The sequence below is a fragment of the Odontesthes bonariensis genome, chromosome 21 (assembly GCF_027942865.1).
Source record: "Odontesthes bonariensis isolate fOdoBon6 chromosome 21, fOdoBon6.hap1, whole genome shotgun sequence".
Lineage (NCBI taxonomy): Eukaryota > Metazoa > Chordata > Actinopteri > Atheriniformes > Atherinopsidae > Odontesthes > Odontesthes bonariensis.
The window spans coordinates 18,783,615-18,811,160 of NC_134526.1; the positions used below are offsets into that span (position 1 = coordinate 18,783,615).

The 27,546-nt window shown below is 44.0% G+C and overlaps 2 protein-coding genes across 5 annotated transcripts; both read right to left on the reverse strand.

Annotated features, from left to right (window-relative positions):
• Positions 1-692: 692 nt before the first annotated feature.
• On the reverse strand, positions 693-1,756 carry ier2a (immediate early response 2a). The gene has a single exon (XM_075453808.1). It carries the CDS (start codon positions 1,663-1,665, stop codon positions 1,111-1,113), a length of 555 nt encoding a protein of 184 aa, XP_075309923.1. The 5' UTR covers positions 1,666-1,756; the 3' UTR covers positions 693-1,110.
• A 10,243-nt stretch (positions 1,757-11,999) lies between these two features.
• Positions 12,000-27,014, reverse strand: nacc1a (nucleus accumbens associated 1, BEN and BTB (POZ) domain containing a). Of its 4 annotated transcripts, none has more exons than XM_075453530.1 (8): positions 26,807-27,014; positions 23,171-23,328; positions 21,345-21,611; positions 20,455-21,145; positions 20,165-20,335; positions 18,966-19,071; positions 18,697-18,794; positions 12,000-15,775 (listed from the first exon to the last, which is right to left on the reverse strand). In XM_075453530.1, the coding sequence occupies exons 2-8, from the start codon at positions 23,294-23,296 to the stop codon at positions 15,465-15,467; spliced, it is 1,770 nt and encodes a 589-aa protein (XP_075309645.1). In that variant the 5' UTR covers positions 23,297-23,328; positions 26,807-27,014; the 3' UTR covers positions 12,000-15,464. The 4 variants fall into 4 exon arrangements, with proteins under 4 accessions (XP_075309645.1, XP_075309646.1, XP_075309643.1 ...); XM_075453531.1 differs by having other exon boundaries at positions 20,515-21,145; positions 26,807-27,013; XM_075453528.1 differs by lacking the exon at positions 26,807-27,014 and adding an exon at positions 26,216-26,454.
• Positions 27,015-27,546: the final 532 nt, after the last annotated feature.

Sequence of the window (27,546 nt, forward strand, 5' to 3'; positions counted from 1 at the left end):
CCTTCTTTTTTCTTTTCCTTGGATAGCCCCCTTCCCCCAAAACAAACAAGCACACACACACACACACACACACAGCCACTGGTGAATACCTCCATACAAATTGAAGAGATGTTCACATGCAACTTTCATTCCTTTCATAATAAAACCGTTTCTTTAACCAAGCTAATTTGATTTTCACCAGAACATGTAAGCAATTACTTTAAATGGAACGACTTGTATTACTCTAATCACCAGAGGTGGAAAAAAAGACTGCATGATTAATAATTGTGAAAGCTAAATTCAGGTTAGCGCTTGTTCACAAAAGTACAATATTACCTTTTAAACAAATTTTCTGTGCAAACAATAACCGAGATGTAGAGGGCTTCAGATCACAGCTACACAGCCTACTTGGAGAGCAACAAGACCCCCATTGTTTTCACTGTTTGGCCGGCCGATGGCTTTTTGGCCTCCCCCCTCATTCTTCAGACCATAACCTCCTGAACTGTCCCTTCTTTTGTCCTGCAAATCAGTGTGGGGGGATGGAAGCTAACTTCTTGACACCCAAGTTTCCTGTCCAAACACACCCACACTCCACTTTCACACATTGACCAAAGGCACACACACACACACATACACACATGTGTATGCCATCACTGATGTATGAGGGATTTATGAGTGTCTGTGGAAAAACAACACACCACTAGAGGTTCTCATCAGGTATGAAAATGTTTAATAAATACTGAGGTAGTTGCAGTCATTGTATGTTTTACACTTGAACACATATCCCATCTTCAGTGTCAGCGTGTAGTCATCAACATGCTCATGTACAGATACATTAGCTGCGTGGAGCAACGTGAGTTCATTCAACTTGTGGAAATGTTCATGAATGGCAGCGAAGGGTCGATCCTGTGACCTCCTGTAGTCCCGCCTTTGGCCAGCTGCAGTCACAACGAGGCCTGGGGTCACTGGGACTCACCAGCAGCACTTTTTCCGTAGTAGCTGTTAACAAGCCACGGCTGGTGAGAGTCCTGCCTGGGGGCGTTTGGGCCGCACTTTCCCAGGTGCTCAACCAAAATGGGGCGTCCAAAGACTCCCATCGGGACGTGTCAAAATTTAAATCCACACAAGGTTTCAACACGCTGCTATGGCAGTCTGTAGGGGGATGGGAGTTGGGGGTGGTCCCAGTTTACTACTACACGTCACAAAGTCCACCAAGACGGAATTGACAAGGAGCTGCTGGGGGCTGTTGCCGTGTTCAAGTTTTGCTTTCTTGCAAGGCAGGAAGTCCGGCTCGGCCGCCGCTTTCCCCCGTCTCTTCCGCGTGTGCTGCGTAGGCACACTGGGGCACATATTCTCCTTGTCTTCCGCGCTGCAGCGAGTGTCTGCTCCGTCGGGCAGGTGTGGTGAAGTATGAGGCTGTTCGGGGGGGAGGGAAGCGGGAGTCTGGAGCCCTTGAGCGCCTCTCGGCTCTGTGCTCATCTCAGCCGCGTATTGTTGCTGTTCACCCGCTGCCGAAACACTCTCTACCGTCGTCTGAGCAGCGTGGTAGATGTCCCGGGCGGATTTCATCACCAGAGTCAAGAGGAGACTCCGATGCAGGCGGAGACCTCCCCGCTGCGTGCGAGAGCTGTACAGTTTCCCCAAAGCCACGACCATGATCCTCTTGGCCTCGGCGCTGACCTCCATGACGCAGCTTGTTTTGAAACCGGTCCAGGAAAAACAATCACAGATTAACGCGTAAAGTAGTCCGTCTCTCCCCAATGACTTCACGCGCAGACACAATGCAGGCTGCGTGCGGGACAACTCCTTATAACCTCGTTGACGTCACTCAGGCAGCGTCATACGAGTCCCGCCCACACCCGCCTCACTCACTCACAGAGTTTTGTACTTTAAACAACCGTGGTGGAGCAGCTGGCCAGACAACTGTGGGGCTGTACGTTTACTGTCGATGCAAGCTCAAATCTTAAGATACAGAAGGTGAAATATGTACTGAGAGAGCAGAACTCATGGAAAACACTAAAACAAACAAAAAGCACAGCAGTAGAAATCTGTAAACCTGTTGGATGGAAACTTGCGTGCTCACTCTTAAGCCTGCCATTCCTCACACTTTAGAATCATAGAAGAGCGTTTATTATTGATCTTTTTTTCCTTTTCACACTACGTCTTATTAGCCAACGTCTCTTTTGAACCGGCCTCTGGATCTAATGGTCTATTAGATGTCCATTAGATTGCAAATTTGCTGCACCAGTTACACGCAGGTAAACACACGCAGGTATATTAAGAATTGGAACTTTGTGACTACCGTCTCCCAAACCCTTTCTGACAGACACACACACACACTTCTCCGTGCATTGCACAGCCCATAGCCAACCTGACCAGTTAATACCGACTCTGCTTTTACGATGGCATATTTAGCTGTTGCCAGAGCTCAGGTTTCAGCATTGTAACTCCCTTTAAGAGCCTGTGAGAGTCATATTTTGGTTGCAAGGTCACGTGGCACAAATACTGAAGTTATTCAAGAAAATTAAGCAGCTCAAACTGCTTAAAAAAGAAAACTTTTGCAACTTGGAGAGGTAAAAGTTAAATTAAGTCCAATTGCTCCGTGCAACTGCAATATATAATTATATATATACATATACACATATGTGTATATTATTTTACTCTAGCACTGTTGTATTACATCTTTATGTAAAATTTGTCTTACATAATAGGCTATTTACAAGGAGTTCATGAACTGGCATCATCACAATAACATTCTTTATGCAGCCAAGCAAGTACCGGGTCATTTGATTTGACTAGTCAAAACGAGATTGCTGTGCTGTTAACACCAAAGAGTGAACAACACTTAAAGAGCCCCTGTGCTCAGTCAAGTTTAAGGCTGCGGCTACACGGAAACGTTTTTCACTGTAAACGATACTTTTTCTTATCGTTTCGCTGTCGCGGCCACACGGAGCCGGCGTTCCCACTACCCCAAAACGATAGTTTTTGAGAACGGGTTCCAGAGTGGGAAAGTTTGAAAACGGCCTCGTTTCGTTTCCATTGTTACAGCAAAAACGTTTTTGCGTCAGCCACACGTTGACGCTGGGAGCCAATTTTAACACCTCTCTATTGTCTCACAGCGTGGCGTGACACAGTGGCGTGTGTACTGTATCGTTTCATCGTTGTCGTCTGGACAGCAGCGCGTTTCCGTGTGGTCGCAAGAATTTTCGAACCCGTTTTCAAAAAAAACCTCGTTTCGTTTTCGTGTAGCCGTAGCCTGAGTTTGAAGCATCTGACTTTCAGTTAATCTTAACAGTGAAAACACATCTGACGAGTCACATGTGTATTTATAAAACAGGAGGTGAAATGGTCTGTTGTGTGGAAGGTATTTTGGTCTATTCTTATCCTTTCTCCCATCAGGAAGGGAAGCTATTCCACTCCCCCCAGCTATCTGGAATGGTCAATAGACTGCCTATAATCCAGCCTGAGCTGTCCTCACTCTCACCCATCCCCCACCGCGCTGCTTCCTACAGCAGGAAACAAGAAAGGCCGGTGGGGGAGGCGGGGTGCTGAGGTTAACAGACAGAAGCCCATATTAAGCACATCCTGCTCTTGTGGGGCCTTGCTGAGGAAAACCCATGACGTGCGTGGGAGCCCTGGTTTCCTGAGGCCATTTAAAGTAACAGTAGTGAGGATTGCGTCAGGGCTTGCTACTTCCTAGAGACCATATTTGGGCATAGAAATCTATTCCCTCACTTTGTATGGCTATCAGAAAATGGTCAGTTCTTCAGGCTTCAATGACAGCTGGAAAGGGCTGTCTCGATTATAATAATTATGAGGACGTCTGATTAGATTTCACTCAGCTTAATGATATGCTATCCTTGCAGATTTAAATTCTTAAAGACAGCGAGGCGGACATGTCTTCTCACTCTTTTTTTTTTTCGGCCTCAGAGAGGAATTTGTGGTATGCAGGCGATTGTCCCTCCTGTGACTGCAGTTCAACAGAGCTTTGGTGGCAGAGGAAAGCAGGTCACTGTTTTCATCTTCAAAACAAGCTGCCAGTGTCAGAAAATATGCTTATCTGCACGGTAGGAATGTATCCAAATCGGTTGGTACGACATGAAAAGAAAGAGAAAGACACCAGCACTGTTATCTGAATATTGATGCCATTACTTTTGTTGATCGATTTTTAAAGACACACTTTGGATTTTGCAAGGCATCCGACCGTACTTCTGTTCAAGTCTTATTGCACTCTATTATCAGTTTTAAATCTCTGCAGTGGATCCTGAAAGGAAGCTGGTTTTTGCTTCACTTTTGAGTGCTGCAAAATGATAGTGTGGGAACTTGCTGCCCTCTTGTGGTCATTGTATGGAACTGAACCAGGAGGTACAGATTGTTTGGCGCCTGTTCAAAAGCTACAGCATGACCCATCGTAGAGGTCAACTGGTACACATTAATTATCACTGCTCTTCACTCTTAATCCCATCTCACTAAACTGAGACGACGCATTGCCATGTTGACCTTTGAAATTCCTTTGATCATTTTTTTTTGGAATGTGTGCAGTATACTGCGCCCTTTTTCTTAAAAAAAAAAAACAGCAGGATTGCTAACATGGTATAAACAATAAGTCATATTAGCAGTTCCATCTGGAGATCAGCTGTGCTGGACTGCCGAAGCAGTGTTATAACTGATTCAGTTTTAAATATACAGCTTGATCCAAAAGTTTGAGCCTTCTGTTGAAAATGCTTCCACTGTTGATTCAAGTTAAAGTAAATAAAGAGAGCATTTTTTCCCATGTGGTATATGTGTAGCCACTTGTCCGTGTTGCTGCTCTCTTATATAAGTGACAGTTGGGCTTAAGCTACACTGACTTCATGTTCAAGCAAAACCTGATAAGGAATGTTGACCACATGATCTGGACTATATTTCAAAGAGCTTCCAGTGATTGACAGTCAGCAAAGCAAGGATGCTTTCTTGGTTTTACAGAACACCAAAAAGGATGTAGTCTGTCTCTGACTACTGAGAGTACCCCTCCTTGGCCAGGAAACAGTTGATTTGGCTCCATGACCACCTCCGGAATACCAAACACCCCCAGGCTTGCATTTTCCCGCCACCACGTTTGCACTTTTTGGTCTGATGCACTGAGATGCATTTCTGCTTTTCACCTCCTTACACAGACTTTTGTTACTTGCAGAAATCTCAAGCTGGGATTCATGAATTATTACACTTAGTCCACCTCAAGGATTCAGATTTTTTTATTTATTTTTTACATAGCTTTTGCTGGCTGGAGCCGTGTGTTCCTTATGTAACTAGTTCTCTAAGTGTGATGAAGTCTTTCTAAATCTCCCAGTGTGCAAAGCAAAAGGTATTGATTTGGTTTGACATTATTTTGCTTCGAATTTACAATTCAAAGGAGTTAACAGGGTCGTCGTACCAAATGTGCTTTCATATATCATTGTTCTACACAATCGTATCTATTTTTTTTTTCTTAATTTTGCAAAACAAATCTTTCTGAGAGTAAAATCCTCAACGTTTAAGTATGTATGCATAACAAATTCTAATTTATTTTCAGACATTGTTCTTCCCACCTTATTTTAATGTTTTGAGGGACTGAATAAATAGACACTGGCTCTGTTTTGGTCTCCCAAACTCACTGGAAATACATCCGCTACTTTGCACTCTGTATAAACTATAAACCCAATTTCCAATGAAGTTGGGACATTGTGTAAAACATAGATAAAAACAGAGTACAATTATTTGCAAATCCTTTTTAACCGATACTCAACTTAAAACACTACAAGGACACGATATTTAATGGTCAAACTGATAAACTTTTTTTTTGTTGCAAATATTCACTCATTTTTTATTTCATGCCTGCAACACGTTCCAAAAAAAAACGTTTTTTTGGAACACGTTCGTAAAAAAAAAAAACTGGGGCTACAAAGAGACTGGGACTACAAAAGAGTCTCTGCCGTTCAAAGGCAATGATGGGATCATCATCATCATCATCATCTACAGTCCATGATATCATCAAAAGCTACAGAGCGGCAAGGTCGAAAACCAACACTGACTTTCTGTGAAGGTGGGCTCAACACTTCAGAAAACCATTGTCGCTACACCTACTAGTGCAAGTTAAGACTCTACCATGAAAAGGGAAAGCCATATATCAACCCCCCCCAGAAATGCTGCCGGTTACTCTGGGCCTGAGCTCATTTAAGACGGACTGATGCAAAGTGGAAAAGTGCTCTGTGGTCTGATAAGACCACATCTCAAACTGTGCTAAAAAGGAAAAGGACCATCCAGATGCTATCAGCACAAAGTTCAAAATAGCCCAGACCTGTCTCCCACTGAAACTGTACTGCATTATGAAGCAAATATGACAACAGAGCGACGGAAGTCGCATATAAAGCAAGAAAGGGAAATAATTAGACCTATGAAGCTTTAACAATTAGTGTCCTCAGTCCCTAAACACTTATTAAGTGCCGTCAGGGCTGCCCTTTGTCACTGATTCTGTTCATAATTTTTATGGACAGAATTTCTAGGCGCAGCCAGGGCGTTGAGGGGGTCCGGTTTGGCGACCTCAGAATCGGGTCTCTGCTTTTTGCGGACGATGCGGTTCTGTTGGCGTCGTCAGGCCGTGACCTTCAGCTCTCACTGGAGCGGTTTGCAGCCGAGTGTGAAGCGGCTGGGATGAGAATCAGCACCTCCAAGTCTGAGACCATGGTCTTCGGCCGGAAAAGGGTGGAATGCTCTCTCCGGGTCGGGAATGAGATCCTTCCCCAAGTGGAGGAGTTCAAGTATCTCGGGGTCTTGTTCACGAGTGAGGGACGAATGGAGCAGGAGATTGACAGACGGATCGGTGCGGCGTCTGCAGTGATGCGGGCTCTGCACCGGCCCGTCGTGGTGAAGAAGGAGCTGAGCCAGAAGGCGAAGCTCTCGATTTACCGGTCAATCTATGTTCCTACCCTCACCTATGGTCACGAGCTGTGGGTAGTGACCGAAAGAACGAGATCGCGAATACAAGCGGCCGAAATGAGTTTCCTCCGCAGGGTGTCTGGGCTCTCCCTTAGAGATAGGGTGAGAAGCTCGGTCATCCGGGAGGGGCTCGGAGTAGAACCGCTGCTCCTCCGCATCGAGAGGAGTCAGATGAGGTGGCTCGGGCATCTGGTGAGAATGCCTCCTGGACGCCTCCCCGGTGAGGTGTTCCGGGCCCGCCCCACTGGGAGGAGGCCCGGGGAAGACCCAGGACACGTTGGAGAGACTATGTTTCTCGGCTGGCCGGGGAACGCCTCGGGGTCCCCCCAGAAGAGCTGGAGGAAGTGGCCGGGGACAGGGACGTCTGGGTCTCTTTGCTTAAGCTGCTGCCCCCGCGACCCGATCCCCGGACCAGCGGAAGATAATGGATGGATGGATGGAAGTGTCGTTAAAAGGAAAGATGATGTAACACACTGTCCCAGCTTTTTTGGAACATGTGGCAGGCATCTAATTCAAAATGAGTGACTATTTGCAAAAAACAATAAAGTTTATCAGTCTGAACTTTAAATATTGTGTCTAAGTAGTGTATTCAATAGAATATAGGTTGAAAAGACTGTGCAAATAATTGTATTGTGTTTTTATTTCTGTTTTACACAATTTCCCAACTTCATTGGAATTGAAGTTTGGCAAGTATGACCAAAACAAGATAAAAACTTCTTGAATTATGACCATTTTCAAATCACATGTAGTCAAGTGAGTCAGTGTTTTTTTTCTTCTTCTTAGCTTGTTTTTCCGTTTTTCTTGTTTGTCTTTGGCTCATCTATTTGACAATAAAGCAAAATGTTAGTATCGTAGATATCTTCTTATTTTTGATCTGGGTTGAATTTTGATGCATTCTTGGCCCCGCCCTGCAGATGGAAAAATCTGTAACTGTGTTGCACTGTGTAGAGCGTTATGGAAACTGGAAACATGCCATGTCAATGTTTGTTGTTTGTCTATCACTGTCAGTCAGGCATTTTCATGAGAAGTTCAAAGTTTTATGTGAACTCACATGTGTTTGGTTTCCTACAGTCTGCTGTCTTGATCATCTTTCAACAGCGGGTGGTGCCATAACAAAGGAAATGGTGGCTTCTTGATCCTGCTTTGCATACGCAGTGGTTCGTGTCTGCTTTTGAGATGAAGGTGGGAGGGGGCCATACATAGAAACATAGAAAAGAAAGATGGTGATATAAGTTTACCTTATATAGACACTGAAGAGTATATGTTTCATCACCGTAATGGTTAGCACTGTGTCGCCTCACAGCGACAGTTTAAATCTCGGCTGGGGCCTTTCTGTGTGGAGTTTGCATGTATACGTGGTATACAGTGGGTACTCCAATTTTATTGCCTTCTTGTGATTTTATGTAGCTGTAAAGCACTTTGAATTACCTTGTGTACGAATTGTGCTCTACAAATAAAATTGCCTTGCCTTGCCTTTTCTATACCCTTAAGCAGGAATAGAAAATGGCAGATCTGATAGAATAATGTGGAATATGACTTTTGTTTAGCTGAACCACCTTGAGTAAAAATGACCAATTAGGTTTTTACTGCAATCTTTAAAAAGTACTCATTGCACATGGCTGTACGTTTGTAAAGCAATGCAAAAAAGATATATATAAAAAAAATCTATTATCATTTATTTATTTATTCATTTCTGTTTTAGAACAGATCTAGTTTCTGGACATGTACATCCAGTTTTACATTTAATATAAATGTTATGTGTAGCCCTTGTGTGGTGCTGCTGTCTGTGGGACCCGCTTACAATAAAGAAAAATGATGCAATGAGTAATGTTCTCACTCTGAGACTTGTTGGCCTTGGCTCGGCTTCTGTGAACAAAGGCACATTTTCACTGACTGCACACTGTGTGCTCTGTGACACATTTATATTCCATATGTGAGAATGAGATCGGTTTGGCTTGAGAGTAATGAAACTGCAGGAACTGTCGATGAAAATGAGCAAACGGCTGGAAAGAAAGAGGTTTGCTGTGTGTCTCCTGTGTCCTCATCTCACCGAGATCTGCTGTTCACGATTTGTGTGTGAAGATTGAACACAAGAATCTCTACAACGGCATATGTTGTATGCACACTAGGCATGTGTGCTTGCGGTGGATGTAATAAATGTTTTTACTTTTGAAAAATCAGACCCTACTCCCTTCTCAGCTTCTGTGTAAGCAACACACACATATGATATATGCACATGTTAAACTGTACTGCCTTCTGTTATCATGTGCAGCCTGGTCCAATACTCTGTAAACCCTGACAGGTTTTGCCTCATTAGGACCGGTGTGTAGTTCCCTTGAACACTACTGGCTGTGACCTCTGTGAAGCAAATAAATGAATGCAAATCATAAACACAAACAGTTTCATCACTCTACAGAGAACGTCTCTGCTCCCTGTCTTACAGCACAGTGTGACACAAGCACAGTGAAACGTTGTCCCGCATGCATCGTGTTCTCATTTCAAACCAAATGTTAAAGTTCAATCTTTACAGTTTTCTCATATCAAAGCAAAGTCAGTTCGTTGGTAGTGATGAACACCTTTCATTTTAAAAAGAAAGTTGGGGGGGTTATGTGAGGGGAGTTATGGCCCCCTCTTCTTAACAATGCTGCTTCACTTCACTGAGGTTTGCTTTATTTCATGCACAGCTCTGTTATGGTCCCACAAAATTTCAATAGGGTTGAGGTCTGGACGTGACCTGACCACTGCAGTACCTTGATTGTTTTTTTCAGTTTCAGCCATTCTGTTGAAGATTTGCTGTTGTGTTTGGCATCATTGTCCTGTTGCATTAGCCACTTTGGGTCAACCATTAGCTATCAGACAGATGGGTTCCATCACTCCACCACCACACAAGCTTGACAGTCAGTATGAAGTGTTGATATGCTGTGTTTGGGTTTTGCTAAACATGGCACTGTTTATTAGGACCCAACATCTCCAATTTGGTGAAGCCCAGTGAAGCTCTGGGGTTTGTACGGATCCAACTTTGCAAACTGAAGCCGTGCTACCATGTTCTTTTTAGAGAGAAGGAGATTCCTCCTGCTTGTTCAGTCCTCTTCTAATTGTACTGTCATGAGCTTTAACATTTAACATGCTAACTTGGGCCTGTAGTGTTTGAGATGTAGCCCTTTGGTCTGTAATTTCTCTGAACATTCCACAGTCTGATTTAACATGCTGCTGAGGCTATGGGAAGATTGGCAGCTGTACTGGTGTTTTTTTCACTTGTGAATAATCATTCCTACTGTAGGGTGAACTCCCAATTATCTAAAAGTAGCCTTATAACCCTTCCTAGATTAATCGGCAACAACAATTGCTTCTCTATGATCATTGCTGCCGTCTTTCCTCCTTGGCATTGTGTTAAAACATACCTGAATGTAGCCTGGGAAATCCCATGCTGCTTTGCGCTCGATTTCATTCTCACTGCAAAGTCAGCCTGGAAACCACCGCCCTTATTTTTGCCAGAGTTTGGGAACCAATCACAGAACGGGGGGCGCGCGCAGCAAGACGATGACGACGTCCATGCGCTACACCGAAGCTTGTAGAGTGTTAATCCAACATGACAGCGGACACAACGTTACCGTTCAATGCAGCCTTAGAAAGTGTTTCGGAGTAGATTCACCCTAAGGTCATTTGAACCGTGACATCCAGCCAAGTAGCCCACCCGAAGTTTTTCCGATATTGGCTGAACATCAGCTGAGTTACTGAGTTATCCCGAATAGCTTAGTACAAGCGCTGACGGACCCTGGCAGTATCTCCAAAATTACCACACTAAAATCACATGTCATGACACCAAACTTCTACAGTAGTACAAATATGGTCTGTACTCACAAAACGATGCATTTGGAAGTTTGTACATAGTCCAGGAGTTTATTATTATCATCAACACAAGCCTGATAGCTTTTCTGCTTCTAAAGCTTCGTTGACGTCACTTCTGGGAGCTGGGAGCTTCAAAGTAAGATGAGGGTTGATCTACTACTGTAGACAACATAGCAAGGCTGCTCAATTTCTCCATTATTAAAATAAATTTACAACTCTACAACATAAAAATTCATGTACAATATAGCATATAGGCCTACTTTGTTGTTAATTTAAGTAGCTTAGAGCGCAAGTTTACTTTTATTTTACTTTTTTTCTTCTTCCTCGTCGAATTTCTGTCGTTATCTGGTATAAGTGATACAATTGGCTATGAATCGCGCGCAAAGCAGCATGGGAAGAATCTGACGTCATTTGATAGACATTCGTAGCGCGCAATAAACGGCTCCAGGCATTCGTAAACCACGCCTCAAATACGAGAAAATGCACACCTAGTTCCCAGACCACCATCTCATCGAGATTGTGGACGCGTCAGCCAGGCTAACCTGAATGCAGAATTTTTGTTGAATAAGTAATGGCACAGTGTAAAAATTCACACGTTGTTGTTCAGGTTGCATTTACCCAATTTTAAAATTTGAAATTGACCAGAATGTTGTTCAACTTAATTTTACTGTCCTGATAGGAAATCCTTAGAATTAAAAGAGGGTGTGCTTTCTTTTTCACGACTGTAATTAAGTTTAAGATAAACACAATTCAACCCACCCTTAAGTTATTTTACTGTTTTTATGCAACAGTGAAAGAAAATTCTTATCCGCTTCAGAATATGAAACACGCCAGTTATCTGCAACCTTGTGATGCAGATCTCTATTCCAAGCATGCAAAGTGCTGTACGACAAGTGTGAAAGCAAAACTACAGTCAAATGAAGACCACAACAGCTGTGTAGCGCATGAAAAATAGCCTCCAGGTGTCGGTACTGAAATGTGCGCGAAGAGCCATGAGAACGTATTCGCGCGTTTTATTGAACTTTAGGCTTCTGAAAAGTGATCAATTACATCAAACCGTGAAGCAAATTCACATTTTAGGCCCTACATATCACACCGAGTTCATTTATATTTCTAAAGACATTTCGATGTGATCATATGCCAAGAGGACAACAAACAACGGAGCACTCAATGAGCGGATGAAAAGAAATCCCACGGCCAAAGAGGAGTCTGAGAGAAATTGTTACAAATCTTTTATTAAGATATTCATTATTCAATCCATGTTGACATTTTCTCTACGATTTGCATTTCTTTATTTTACAGTCGTTAATGTGCAATTACCTTTGATAATGTCGGGTCACAGTTACAGGGCTTTCACAAAGTTATTGGCACTTGGAACACAGAGAGAAGGAGGATGAGCGGTACAGGAGGTCCACTGGTGCTACAGGGTTACAGAGGGCAAAGAGCAGGGGCAAAGACATGGGCAGACCAGTTACGGGACAGCTTGTGAAGAAGCGCTGTTTCTGGGTAAATATATACCTCATGCTGCGAGTGCACAACAAACAATCTGATCTCTATGTGTGCATCTATATTTATATATATATATATAACATATATATATGTATATAATATACAGTTTATCTATACATGTATATAATCATATTTATATATGTACTGATTAGTGACAAAAGATTCCTCATGCCATGCCACACCTTATCCATTCAAGTGTGTAGGTCTACATGTTTTGTGAAGTGTAAACATGTCTGCTGAAAGGTAAAAAAAAAAATTGTTTTTTAAATTACAACTTGCTTTAAATGTGCTGAAGAAAAAAAAAAAAAGAGCATGACAGTAAGACAGAACAACACTTACACACCTAATGAAGATGCACTGTGTGAGTAGCTCGTGAGTGAGGGGCTTTCTAGAGTAGACATGCACCAAAACTGTATGTATTCTCACCAGACCTATTAAACTGATGGCGGCAGCGTTCCTAAACCATTTCATTAGTAGTATAAGCTTGGGATGTGCAAGAGGATACACTGACATTGTGTGCAGTGTGGAGATTTCTGTATATGGGTTGGGCCGCTGTGTTGTGACTAACATGGTCTCTTTAGAGTCAATGATGACTCACTGGTGATAATAGGACTCAGAATAGAGTACAAGTCATACAGTTGGGTCACTGTGTTGCAAATGTTTCTGTGAAATCACTCTGTAATCTCAATGTTTCTCACTGCAAAAAAATACATGCGTTCTTTATGAAACTCTTTTAGACTTAAAAAAATATGACGCAACACACACACACACACACAAAAAAGACCTCTTGAAAGTCCATAAACAAATTAACGACGCATATCATAATTAAGGCTGAGCAAACTAAACCACTGCTTTGCCTTTCTCTGAAACGCATGACTAAACTTGTGGAAGTGAAACATGACACCAGCTGCATGAAGGACAGGAAGCACAGAACAGTCTTCAAAGACACTGGTACACGGGGGAGGGGTGCCCATGTGGCATCTGCAGTCAAATGCAAAACTGAGGTTTTCTTGTTATTACCCTTACTGAATACTCTTAAGATACTGCATTTTTTTGTTCTGTTCGCGCATCTCTGTCAATTTGAAACGGCAACAAAACTGAACTGCATTGAAAAGGAAGCATCGATTCCCTCCTGCGCTCATCTTCAGAGAAGTAGAACCTTTTTACAAATGCCTTTTAAACAGGTGGGAGGACGTTGCTCCCTTTGAGGTTGAAAACACATTCCGAGTCAAACCCTGACCACTTCCATTTTCATCCACCTGCGACAGGAATAATGAGTCCCCCTGTACTGACCTGCGTCCAACAGGTCAAAAAGCATTCAGAATCTTTCAGTCAAACACAGACTTTCACAAGAAAAAAAAAAAAGAAAAAGAACAGTTGTTAACTTTTTTTTTTTTTTTTTTTAATATATATCAGACACATCAAGCGACTGAGAGGAAGAACACTTGGGATTTAACTCAACAGTCTTCTTGGTTATTTACAGTAGGAGTTTGTGCCACCTCTAAATAAGAAAACACAAACAGGCATGAGGGGAAGAAGTGACAAATTTCACCTAAAATGGGTTTGATTGCTACACAACATTTCTCAAAAAAGGTGCATGAACCACTGGTTCTTCTCATTAAGGTGCAGAAACCACCACTCTACTGTTCATGGAAGGTGCAAAATAATTTCAAACTCCAAAATAAAGCCTTCATGAATTCCACGATTGAAGAGGTGCAAAACATAGATGAATCTACTACGTACTGAAAGACACATCTGCACGGTACAGAGTTGCCTTCTCTACCAAAGAACTATGTGGCACGCACACCAATAGTACCTTAAAATCGGTTTACTTCAAGCAACATCGACTCCCCGTGGCATCACCGCACCGGTTAGCTTCAGCTTACTGAGTTAAAAGGCACATTCTGATATCCAATAATCATCAATGACTTTTCAGTAGTGTCTGTACAAAGACAGAAGCTAGCTGAGTTGTCAGATCAACATAACCTTGAAATTTCTACAAGTCGTTTCCAAAATTGTGAGCCAATGTTTTATCAAAGGAAGCAAACGGTTGCAGGTTCACGAACCCAACAAGAGATTTAACATCATCACAGACACAGTCAAGCCCGCCGAAACGGGCTTCTTGTTCCTTTTAAGCTAGTGAGCAGGAGATGAAATGCGTCAAATTTTTTAGCAGTTCAACTGCTCATTCCATCGCTTTCGCTTTAAAATGAAGATAAAAATAAATGACAGAAGCTCATAGGATAAGACTGCTTTGTTATACCCCCTGCAAAAATAGCACTTCTCCTTATTTAACAGGAGCTATTTCATTAATAGCTGAACATCGAGATTTTAAAACAATCCCTCTCAATCTCTCGGCTCACGCCGTTCCAGGCATGGGCACTTGTATAAATATAGTTTGTCATCTAAAAATATGACCACCTTTAATTTACCTGTTGCCCTTCGATCTTTACATTCATCTTGGTAAAAAGCTTTAAATTCTTTCTCTTTTCAGTTCACAGACTAAAAACAAAAAAAAAAAAAAAAAGAAGAAAACTTGCGAAAACTTTAGAAAACAGAGGAAGATGAGAACAGTTGTATAAGACACGGCACAGTGAAACACTCAAGTGAGATTCTCTGGTCTCAGGAGAGGTGAGGTGGGTTGAAGAATAGTTGCAGGGCGATGAGAGGAAGATGTAAGGGGAGAAAGAACAAGTAGTGTTAATTTGTTTTAATAATGTGTCTATTTTCAAATTTAGCTCCTTTCCCGTGGCTGGAACACAAGTTGTCAGGCTTGCATAGAGAAAAATGCCAGCGACATGTACATTCGTTATTCCTGTCATCTCCTCTGGCTGCACTGGTAGCCCCCCCCCCCCCTACCACCTGCACCTCAGGGAATGTATTTATGATGCAACAGTGGATGCGCTTACACACCTTAAAAAGACAAGGGGAGGCAGAGGCCAGTCCCTCTTACGTGCTCCCGCTCCTCCACTAACTCCTCTTTACAGTCATAAAGCAAAACTTGTAAGATTTCACGTCCTGGTTATATCGGGGTAACAGCTGTTGCCCCTAGCAGTGTAGTACAGACAGTCAAAATGTGAGAGATCAGCGTGGGCCAAAGAGTGAGGAGGCAAGCACAACTGGGAATACTGGTATGTGCATCACCCAACTTGAACCTTCCCTGGGCTCAGTGTTCAAAATAACTGTCCTCCGTCCCCGCCGACACTGGGCAGAGATTCGCCCGAAGAGCCACCCGACTCTATACCGGCGCCACCGGTGGCCTCCAGCGAGGCGGGGTCGAAGTTTGGATCCGCCCCCAGGGTGTCGTCCTCCGTCTTGACGCCGTCCGGAAGGAAAGCAGAGTAGGCGTCGCTCTCGGCCATCAGCAGCTTTAGCTTGGGTATCCAGCTCTTACGGACCACACGCCGAGCGTTGGTGCACATGTCCGCTGCGATGGCGTTCATCTCGCTCTCTTTGAAGCTGGTGGCGAAGTTCTGGCAATAAACTGACACAGGAAGAAAAGAAAAAAAACAAAAACACAGTTGCTCATGCAGGGGAATGACTGTGGCTGGAAACTCTGCACGAACAAAGATAAACAGACTAAAGGGTTTTGCTTTCACTTCATCTATGCGATGCTGTACTTTACTGTACCTTCCCATTTCTACCAGTAAACCCTCTTTCAATTACAAGGTTTTACAGATCAGAATATTAGAAAAAAATAATGATATTTGGCCCTTACCAGGTTTTAGTATTAGGTAAATGCAATCTCAGATGAACAACAACATGTGCAACATTGTTACTTTTATAACAAATAGTAAGCCAAAATACAGAAGCCAAGAACACGCTTACTGCTTCCATGGAAACTGAGCAGGTAAGTAGCAGGCCAGGTGCTGCGAATCGAGTGCATTTGATCAATTAATCATCAGAAAGTTTGAGCACTTCTATAAAAGCAGAGGTTTCAAGGGCATCCGAGTACATTTTAACACGACGCCAGAGAGGGAAGACATCGGCAGTGAGCTCAGAGAAGCAATCGTTGCTGCTGATCAGTCTGAGAAGGGTTATAAGGCTTATTTAAAAAATATTTGGACTCCATCATTCTACAGCTAGAAAGATTTGAAGAAGTGGAAAACAGGTGCCAATATTCCCGAAGAGCGGACATTCCAGCAAATTCACCCGAAGGTCAGCCTGTGTAATATTCAGAGAAACTGCAAAAAACAAAAAAAAAAAAACAAAGAGCTGCATCTCAAATTCAAGTGAGCATGTTAAATGTTACAGTTCACGACAACGCAACTCGAAGGAGACTGAACAAGTATGGCTTGTTTGGAAGGTTTGGCATCGGGGGGGGGGGGTAAAGCCCGCTCTCTCTGAAGAACACGGCAGCAGGGATCAGGCTTGCAAAGTCGAATTGGAACACACCAGAAGGCTCCTGGAACAATGTCCTTTGGACAGACGGGACCGGAGTAGGGACGTTTAGTCGCAAGTTTGGTCATGATGAATTATACCATGTTTGCAGAAACTTAACGCAGCATATCAGCAAAGAACACCTCATACCAACTGTCAAGCACAGCTTGTTTTGCAGCCACAAGACCATGACACCCTGCATTCACTGAGACTGTCCACCAAAGTATTCTCAAGTCAAATGTGAAGCCATCTGTCTGATAGCTAATGCTTGGCTGAAACTGGGTCATGCAACTGCAATGCAAGTATGATTGCGACCATATTTACTTTTTAAACACGCTGCTTCTGCATTCTGACTTTTTGTCCCATAAATGACACGGTGTAATACGTCAAGTATTGTTGTTCCTCTGAGGTTGTATTTACCTCCTTTCTAGACCCGGTAATGACCAGGTGACATATATCCTTTTTAATGTCCCGATACGAAAAATATGGAAGAGGGTGTGCTTGTCTTTTTCACTTGTTTCTTGCTTCAGACGGTGTCACGATCTTCAAGAAATTCCCAACATCAATGATCAAGCAAACACTCTCAGATCAGGAGCTTAGAGCAGATAACTTCACCAATGATACGGGCGAATATTTTTTTCTTCGCCACTGCAGTTATGACACATCACCAATATGCAAGTAGGTGGGAGAATCTGCATAGAAAATCCACTCCAGCAATGTTCAGAGATGGTTGGAATAAAGAATAAAGATGTGCGTGGGTTTATGTATATGTTTGATACGGGTTATAAACAGCCAGGTTAAATAACGCCAAGGAGTAACGGACAGATGTGAGAGGAAAACTTCTCATCCAACTCAGAAGGCAAATGAACTTGTTTTTTTTGTTTTTTTACAGTGCAAAGCTTCGTTGGTTTTAAGACTGAAGTGTAGGAGATGAGGTCATGTTTACAGAAAGTAATCTTCACAACGCTAATCAAGATTAATTCCGTTCAAACAGTTCTCTGCTTAAACTCAGTAAGCATCCAAATTATAACATTTTGCAGCTATCTTGTGGTCACTTTGACTTAATACCTAATGCTATAATTGTTATAATGAAACGTTGTTCATTTCGCTCTGCATTAGCACATCAGTGCCCACGTACCAACAGCATGGTGCTACAACAGGTGCAGAGAGTCCGTGTCAACTTGTGAATAAGAATGACAGGCATTTATCAAATATTTGATTTTTTTTTTAGCACGACGGAGAAGGACGTTTGGTTGGCGTTGAATGGGCTTACCGGTACATTCATACAAATGCACATGATGTATATGTGCAACTCTTCTAAAATAAAAATCCATCTGAAATCGTAGGCCATGAGTGAGTTAATCGCTTCAGCACGTCGATGCCATACCTTGTGGCACGGACGTGAGGTTTTGTTCGTAGGTTTAAGTTTTAGGGGGGTTTCGTTTATACTGAGCTTTCTGGTGCTGTCGGGTAAGAAAAAGAACACATTTGTCAGGGAAAATTATAAGTAAATAGACTACTCTCTTCACGGCACGTGTCAGTTTCTGTGCAGAAATTATCAGTGGTTTAGAATGCAGATGAAGTCACTGTCTCATGGCAATGCTGCCAGTACATTTAAGGCCATACTGACGGGCCAAAACCAAAGGAACAATGTCGATGAGACGGGAGCTACAACCGAGCCTTTTTATTTTCTCCTATTCTCAAGAGACGAAGGGAGTTTAGTTTGCTGCCCCCTCTCTTGTTAGAAGTCAATCTAGCTCACCCAACAGTCAACAATCCGCCTCTCCATACCTCCTCCTTTCTCTGTCTAACCTAAAATAAGGTGCAAATAATTTCCCTTTTACACACTCGTTCTAAAGTGTTCCGTTCACAGATGAAACTCCACATCAACGGCGCTTTACAGTGTGGATGCATGACATGTTTATGCACAAGATGAATGCCTCATACTGTGCCCAACATTGCAAGCAAATGCCCAAATTACATGTTGTGTGTGTTTTGATAGACAGACAAAAGGTGCACGCTCACATTTGACCGCGTGCAGCACTCTGTTGTCCAGGGGCTTGCGGCTCGGGTCGTTGGTGGACGAGCGGATGCCTGTTCCACAGCTGTTGGCCAGAGTGTTCCTGACGCATCAAAAACGGGAATGAGTTGCACAGAACACAGGAAGGCAAAAATAGTTTCATCTACTCTCAGGCGAGTAGATGAAAGTGACTTTAATTTCTATATTAAATCTCAGCCGTTTCTCACATTACATGAAACACTTGCAGAAATAGGCGCAGACAGAGGGAACAAACCTGTCAAAGAAGGCAGCCAGCAGCCTCCTCAGCAGCACCTTGTGTCTGGTCCCCGCGCTCACATGACAGTTCATAAGCTGGGCTCGTGATATATACACCGAAGTACCTGCAAGGAAAGCACGTGCCAAGAAAATCAAACACTCCACAAACAAAAAGAACCATATATCATCCCTGCTGATTAACCACGAAGACCTATTTACCCTCTCACTTCATGGCATTTTCTCCACGTTCAAGTTTTGTGTGTCACGAAGATAAGATCAGGACGAGCTTGGCTGTCATTTACAGCAACGGAGAAATTGTTTATCCGGCAACTGAGCTTCATATCACATTGCTGTAGCTGTGGCTGTGCTCTGGTTGCATTGCAAAGTTCTGAGATTTGCTCCGTCGCTACTTTGAATTTCCTTTTCCGCTTTCATCATCTTTTCTTCTCTTGCACATACAAAAACTGATATGGATGGTGTTCATCCCTTGGGATATTGCTTGGTATGATAAGGAGCACTTCATTTCTTTTGATCATCTTAACGCAGATCGATACCTGCGTTTTGTATGTTTCATTCCTTTAGTTTCTTTCTTCATTCATGTCTCTCCCTTTCCCCTTCCCCCTTCCACACCTACACGCGCAGTACGATAAAGTGAAAGGTGCAACCCGTAGCCAACGCAGATATCAATGCAGGATGTCCTTGACATAAACACACTGAGCCACGTGTACAACACACTCCTGCAACTTAATGCCAAGCCCAGTCATCTGAGGACAGCTTCCTTTAAACACGTATATACATATCAGTGCCATTTGCTTAAGCTGTGGAATTAGGCAATCTCGGCATGTTGCCAAGTTTTAAGATCTTTTTCTTTTCATCCCAAAGGAAACTAGAGTAAAACCTTTCACAACTAGGAAAAGTTAGATAAAGATTTAGATCATTCATCCATCCATCTACCCTAGAGAGGTCCAGCACAGGGTCAAAAGAGACATTCAGACCTCGTTAGAATTCATAGGAATCACCAACCTCAACCTAACATGCGTGTCTCTGCACTCTGGGAAGAACCCAGAGAAAATCCAAGAGCACCGGCTTGGGTTTAAACCAGGAACCTTTTTTGCTGTGAGGGGACAGTGCTAACCACTGCAATATACTTACTATATATATAAGATAAACTAGGAAAAGATATAGAGATATATAAGATATATATATATAGATCTATACCTGAGACTAACTCCAGCTTCTCAGCAGGGTCTCCTTCCTCGTACAGTTTGGGATGACAGCGGTTGCCTATCTGAGCGATGAGTTCTGCGGGTAGACACGTTAGATCCCGGCCTCGCATCCGACCCCGCGTCTCTGTGTGGTCTGGCAGAGCCTCGACGCGCTCGCCAGCGGCTGCAGAAACACAGCAAACTCGCGTCACACTTGCATACAGTACATTTCATGCTTACGTCTCAAAAATGTCACAAATCAGAAATGTAACAACAAAAGTGAAAAGACACAAGATGTCTCACATTTAGGGAGAGGGGACAGATGGCTGAGTGGTAACCTTGAACCATCACTTAGTCCATTACCTGCAGCTCCCATGTTGAGCATACTGTACATGGTATACATGTTGCAGATTTGCCTATACTGCTCTTCAGCACTTTCATCTGTCCCCTCTTCTTCCTCTTCATCATCATGGTAGCTGATGGGTGAGTCACTAGCGTAGGTACTCAGAGTGCCGGGGCTGGCGCCCTCTGACATGCCGAGCCCTGTTGATGAGCTCCCGTTGGTGCCTGCACTGCCACTGACACCGCCAGTGGCCACCATGCCTGCCAGGCCAGTTGTAGTGGCTCCCATTCCCATGGCCAGTCCAAGAGCTCCAGGACTCTGGATAGCACTGCCCCGCACTGCCTCCTGGGAATAACGGGCTGCCTTTCTGGCCCCTCCTCCTCCCCCCGAGCCTATACTGCCTCCATCTCGGCTACTGCCACCCTCCCACAGCCGCTTGGCTACAGGAGTGCAGACCACGGAATAAGGAGCGGCTGCTTCGGGCTGGCTGACTGGCTGCTCTGTCTTCACCCGTGATACCAGCGGGAGCGGCGTCAGGCTTGAGGCGGGTCTGGCTGCACTGTTGCTGGTCTGCGTTACAGGGCTTTGGGGCTCTGAAGGTGGGGCCTCCTCTGCATGAAGGCCTTGGGAGTCACAACTAGGGGAGGATACCTAGAAACAAATGAAAAGAACGATCTTACCTCAGCACGCACAGCTACTTTAATGAAACGACGGATATACAGAATAGTGACTCTTAACATCAACCTGCCTGACAAACAGCCAATAGTCTGTCAATAATAACAGTTTGAACTCTGGTTTAACTTGTGTACCTCACAGGTTTGATGATGAGTTTGAGTAAAAACGTTTGTACCTTGAGGAAGAATTCAGTGCCTTTTTCCATGATCTGCTGGATCTGCAGGAAGCCAGCAGTGTACATGAGCAGAAACTGGTCTCCCACTGTCATGCTTAGACGACCCGTGTAACAGAAAGTCAAAATTTGCTGGAAGCTCTGGGGCTGCACAGCCGGTGGGAGCTCCACCACGTTCGGGCTCATCTCGCTGCCACCAGAGCCATTGCTGCCGCTGCTGAAAAGGTCCCGGAAATACGAGCTGCTAGCAGCCAGGACAGCTCGGTGAGCCTGAGGAAAAGGAGGGCAAGTGAGGAGTTGTAATTAGAATTTTTCTGTCTTAAAACATTGAATTTTTCAGGTCATTCTGGATTGCTGAAAGAAAATACGTTGATTTCGTCGTGCCCAAAGGCTAAGTCTGGACCATTTCTTTTGCTTGTTGTACGCTCTTTGCTAAAAAATACAAAAAATCTCAGGCAGCAACTTGAGAAATAACTCATTCAATGTCAAGTGTGAATTAAACAGCTGCGAGGGAACTTTGCCAAAATTAAAATACGGTTTAGAATTGACAGAAGTAGATATGAAATCATATCATATTATACAGACAATATCAAATTAACTCAGCATTTGAGTATTGAGGCTCAATGCTCAGCTTATGATTTATTTAAGTATTGATTTAATAGGTTTTAAAAGCAGCGTCATTCCTACAACAGATAACAAATTCTGTAGGTTTTTCTTGAAAAAAAAAAAAAAAAAAAAATATATATATATATATATATATATATATATATATATATACATATATATATATCTCGTTCTCAAAGTGATCGATTGCTGTTGGGTTATAAAACTTTTGGACCTGGAAACAAGGACACAGAGCACAGAGGTTTAGAACGAACATGAAAAGCTGGATTTTGGTTGTTAAGTTCTAATAGCATTTCAGTTTAAATCAATTACAATAATAGCAACGATTAAACGGGAAAGAAAAACACGTTAATCACGAAAGTGTGCAAATTGAATGAATCATTGTCCACTGGATTAGGAAACACGCAAACAAGGGAAGGGAAATTACAAATAGATCTAATTCCTTTAGAATATGAATAAAACATTGTGTGTGTGTGTTTGCCAACTACAGAAACTTTAAGGGAGAGTGAAGAATGACATCCAACAAAGGGCACTGCAAAGTTTTCAAAAATGAAAATAGATAAAATTCTAAATGAATCAAATTTACCCACAGCAGACAGGGGAAACTGCATCAACAAAAACACCAAACATGAAAATCACCAAGGCCCAGTGCTAATATTTTCCCCCTAGGCCCCCACCCTCTGCTCTGTGGGGATAAAGTGCCCCTTTTCTTCAGTGGATCAACAAGTTGTGGTGATCTGGTCATCCAAATAATTCCTTCGCCTTGGCTAAAGGGCAACATGACCACTAAATCTCGATCCCCTAAAGATGCAGGACACCTTTTCCCTACAAAGTGGAGATGGAGGGCCATGGGTGGGAATTGGAATCGGACTCAAGTACACAGTGATGACAACGATGACAGTGAAAGTGTGTTAAATGATGTGTAGCCAAGCACAGTGACAAAAACAAAAAGTTATAACTGCCCCCACAACCTTAATCTTACTATTTACACTGTTTGTTTCTTTTGACAAAGGGGCTGAAATGCAGAATGAATTGCCCTTTAGGATTATCAAAGTTTTCTGAATCAGAATCTTTTGATACACAGAGGCATCAGTCCCTCACGTAACATGAAAAAAAACAAAAAAACTGTTTACACTCCAGTCCAAACCTCTTCCATCTAATATCCGCTGTGAAAACTGACTCGTAACTGGCTGTGGTAGACGTACCTTAAAGGCATGGCCCTTGACCACGACGGAGACATCACAGTACAGGCCCTGCAGTCGCTGCTCGTTCAGACACTCTAAAACGTTGTTTCCGAAGTTTGGGATCGCCATCTGGAGGGTCTGGGCCATGGTGCGCCTACGCACACCACCAAAGGGTTTTGCTGTGGGGGGAGAAAGACAGAGAAGAAGTGAATAAATCATATCCCGTGCATGCCTGTCGCAAAACTTTTCAACGTGCATACTAGCGCTGAGGAGAACTTTTTCAGATCACTGGGTCAGGACTTTCATTCGGGACAGGGCTGTCTGCAGACATCAGTGCCTCCGAAGAGCTGCAAGGCTGGCTATAACATTAGTCACATGGTAACTGCAGGGCAGCGACGCTTTGATTCATGGGTTCCGCTGCTTTATCCGCGGCTATGAGCAGGACCGAGGACACGCAGTGGGATAACTTCAGGGGGCGCATTCACATCAATGACAAGTAACTGTTTTTTATCTTGTGCTGTTTCTTTGCAGTGACGAGAGCTTCAGCGGGCGGTGTGTGGAGGAGGAGGTGCAATGTAACAGGGCTGTGTTAAAAGACAAAAGGCTCAAAGAGAGCAGACCTAAAGGAAAACAGGAGACAAATGGCAGACTCTCACATTAATAGACACGATAAAATGGCAGATGATGTTTCACTGCTGCAAACTAATTCCAAACATTCACTTAATCTAATGGAGGTCTTTGGTATCGCTGCTAAGCCAATTGTATTTACAATGAAATGCCTTAGTTTAACAGAAAAGCAGTCCTGAATAAGAATTCTGTACCTTGGCACTCCCAACTCACATTGCCCGAATATATATATTTTTTCCACATAGTCGTCCTGAGGGCGTTTGGAGGCGGTTCGGCAGTTTTGTTGAAACTTCCACGGATACTCTGCATCCAGCTAATCTTATACATAACTTCAGCCTTGCAGTGGTTGTTATGGCCGGGGGAAGGCTCAGCAAAAGCCTTTTACAAAAACAAAACCATTCTGTATCCTCCGTGAGCTATAAAGTTGCAGGTCCTTAGATAACTGGGTCATGTTCTTTTACTCTACGAGTGAAAGTGTGTGTGCGAGCCCCAAACACAAAACCACATTGCATGTTTCAAATCAGCTCAGTCAACAGTTGGAAGCAAACATACCCCCTTGCTGCATTATTCCTGTTAAATTAAAATGAATCAGTGATCCCTCTAATGTGGATGTGCGGCTCTCAGTACCCAGCTGCTAGATAATGTGAGGATATGGGAAGAAATTGGAAAAAAATACACTGTTTTCTTGTATGTATGCCTTACTTTGTTTCACGTACAGTGCCAGCATTGATAAGTATGTACTGTAAGCCTTCTGTTGAAGCTAGAGATGCATCGGATCGACAGATCAGTCCGCAAAATGTCTTTAATTCCCCAAAACCGCTTCGATAAAGCAGAGGACCCAGTTAGGAGCATTTTCAGGAATACGCATTGGAGAACAACAGGCCTGCACCATACAAAAGTGTGTACGCCAAGCCAAAGGGACTTTACCACGTGCGCACACACACAGAGACACATATAAGCATTAAGATACTCTAATACTGTGAGAACAAACCGACTTAAGCCCACCCCGCGAGAGGCATGCAACCAACTTTGGTGTGACTGCCTGATGAGAGCTGGAGTGAGCCACCCCATCATATCCAAAGCCTTTCATTTGGGACCTCGCCAAGCTCCAGGGTAAAGAGAAATGCTCTCTTTGTCTCTGTCTCACTCAAGCTCCCTCTCCCTCATACTAAAACACAGATGCGCACACACAAACTCAAACAAACCCACAAAAGGCACACTGAGTCACACACAGACATTAGACAATACTGCTTGTTTACAGTTTGGCGAGCCGCAGTGAGCACACATGCGTGCACATAAAGACACACAAACACTGGGCTGAGTGCAGGGTGTGTTTGCACAGTTTGCCCTGACAGTGAGAGAGAATGTGACTCTGTGTGTGTGTGTGTGTGTGTACACATGTGTATTTATACACTAAGGAGGGGCAGTGGGGCCTGCAGAGATGAGAGGGATCATCTCAGGTCTTTATATTAAATATATAGAATGCAGCAACACGAACAAATGAAACTTACCCTGTGGCTTAGATCTCGAACCAACCAGCCTGGAGAGGAAAGTAGGTCAAACACGCTCGCAACGTACTCGAGACTTTAGACTTTTCATTGGAAGCTTTAGGAATATTTTGCCCACATTCAAAGGGCTTATGTTATGTTGTGATGGGACAGCTCTCAACATATTTCAGGAACTTATACTGTCCGGCTGCTTTCCTGATAATCCAGTTCTGTGACTGAAAGCAGCACAGCTATGTGGATGATTACTGTGGAGTCACTGGTGCAGCTGGCACACAATTCAGTCCCTCTATAGGCATTTCCTGGTTTCCATGTGCCCTTGAATGCATACCTGTGCTGCTCTCATCAAGTCAAGACATATACAGCCACAGGACTGATTTGTGATTAGTCATATCAAAGCAGGAGACATTCTCGAAGGTTTATCAACTTCTTTCCTCCATGCATGCCCGTGGGCAAACGTGTTTAAGGGGGCAGCGGAGGTTAGATATTGTGGGAAGAGAGAGGGAGTCCTTTAACCCACTCAGATGACCGTTTTGTGATCCAGTCTACGAGGAGGAGAAAGGGGAGGGGGCATCACAGATTTATGGGAAAGTCAGGGTGGCAGCGAAACCTGGTTACACTCGTCTGAGGGTGACTGTGTGGTTCTATGAAGTCAAATGGCATTCAGGTGGGCCTACGTCCAGCCGTTTTCAGTAGACTAAGCAGTTGTAATTTGCCCCTCTTTTCCCTTGAGGCTGACAGCGCTCACATATTTCTTGCCCTCTCCCATCCGCAGCGGGCCTATAGGAGGTGGCTAACGGCTAAGCTAGCCCTACTGTTAAGCATTTTTGGGTTCGCCCCGGCGCACCATCCACCTCACGCGCACTCATCACAGCTGCACAATGTCAAGCATTTCCGCGATAGCTCGCGCTCAAAAGATAAACAAGACACTTACTGCCTGAGCGGACGAGGTAGTCGTGCTGCGGCGCCGGTTGTCAAGCCCAAATGTTGCTTATTTAAATATTTGGGTGATGGGGGAAATCGCTCCCCCTGCCATTCTCCACTCTACCGACATCAACAGGTCATCCCAGGACACGCAGCAGCTGAGGGCGAGCCAGACGGAACCAGTGCGGCACGGAGCGGGGGGTGGGAGCACAACAAGGCACAATTCTTTGCAACCGGCGGTCGGAAGAGCTGCCGAGCCAAAAAAAAAAAAAAAAAAAAAAAAAAAAACCTGATTGCCCTAGCATTTTTGCATGTTTTGTGAGCCGCATGAAGTAAATTGTGTAAACACGCCACACGCTGGGGAGGGGGGGGGGGGAGTTTATTTATTAAATGTTTGATTAAGGCTGGAGGGGCGTAAGAAAGTTTGGGATGTCTCAGCCTGGACCGATCCCATTGGTCGCATGCTTCGACCAAAGTTTAATTGTCCCGTATCTGCCGGACCGATCATTTTAAAGCCCCCTCATCAGCCGCCGCCGCCGGGGGATCGTCAGACGACCCCGGCAGGACGCCCCACACATCAGCAAACAAGACACTGACTCACCCCCTCGCTGGGAAGCTGATGCAGTGCGTTGGTTCAAAGGAGGAGACGCAGCGCTCTCTCCCCCCGTTTTCCCTTGCTCCAGGCAGCCATTCAGTGTGAGCGAGACGGCGATAGCAGAGCCATCGAGGGCGGTACAGTATCCCAGGGGATTGCGGAACGCAGAGCCACTGATCGCACAGAGCGGAGGAGGAGGAAGAGAAGCATGACGCGCTCGTCATTCAATCGCATGATCGTTTCGAGCGCTGCCTTCAGTTTGGGGAGACCTATCCCGCGGCGGAGATTGTTTGCGCATTGGCACAGCAGCAGCAGCAGGCTGCAACGAGAGACCGTCTCTTTCTCTCCCCTTCGCTCTACGCGTGCGAGCGGCGTAATTGGGTAAAAGTAGGCCGCGCGCGCGCGAGTCTGTTGTTATTTAACTTGAATGAACTCGGCGCGAGCATATAAAGTAGGGATAAAGCCGCGCCTTTGCTGACTGTAAACATTTAGAGCCCCTATAGGTGCAAAATGCCTGGTGTGACACCTGTCGCGCATATTTGCTTAACTGGCATGTTGTATGCCATGCAGTCACCCCCCCAGCTGTGGGTCAAATAGGTTCACTGCAGTCTGGAGATTCAGAGCCTGGAAGCTCAATATACATTTATTTTCTCATCTTTTATATGTCACAAAGCATCAGCAGGCTACACAGAAACATAAACATTCCATCTGTGGTGTTATGGCAGTTAAATGTCACCAAAAGATAC

Coding starts and splice junctions, on each gene's coding strand:
- nacc1a (XM_075453530.1), bottom strand. CDS start 23,296: ATGGCCCAGACCCTCCAGATGGCGATCCCAAACTTCGGAAACAACGTT. Junction 18,795..18,965: donor CTGGCTGCCTTCTTTGACAG/GTTTGTTCCCTC, acceptor TTGATGCGTCAG/GAACACTCTGGCCAACAGCT. Junction 15,776..18,696: donor AGTGCTGCACGCGGTCAAAT/GTGAGCGTGCAC, acceptor TTCCTGTGTCAG/TTTATTGCCAGAACTTCGCC.
- ier2a (XM_075453808.1), bottom strand. CDS start 1,665: ATGGAGGTCAGCGCCGAGGCCAAGAGGATCATGGTCGTGGCTTTGGGG.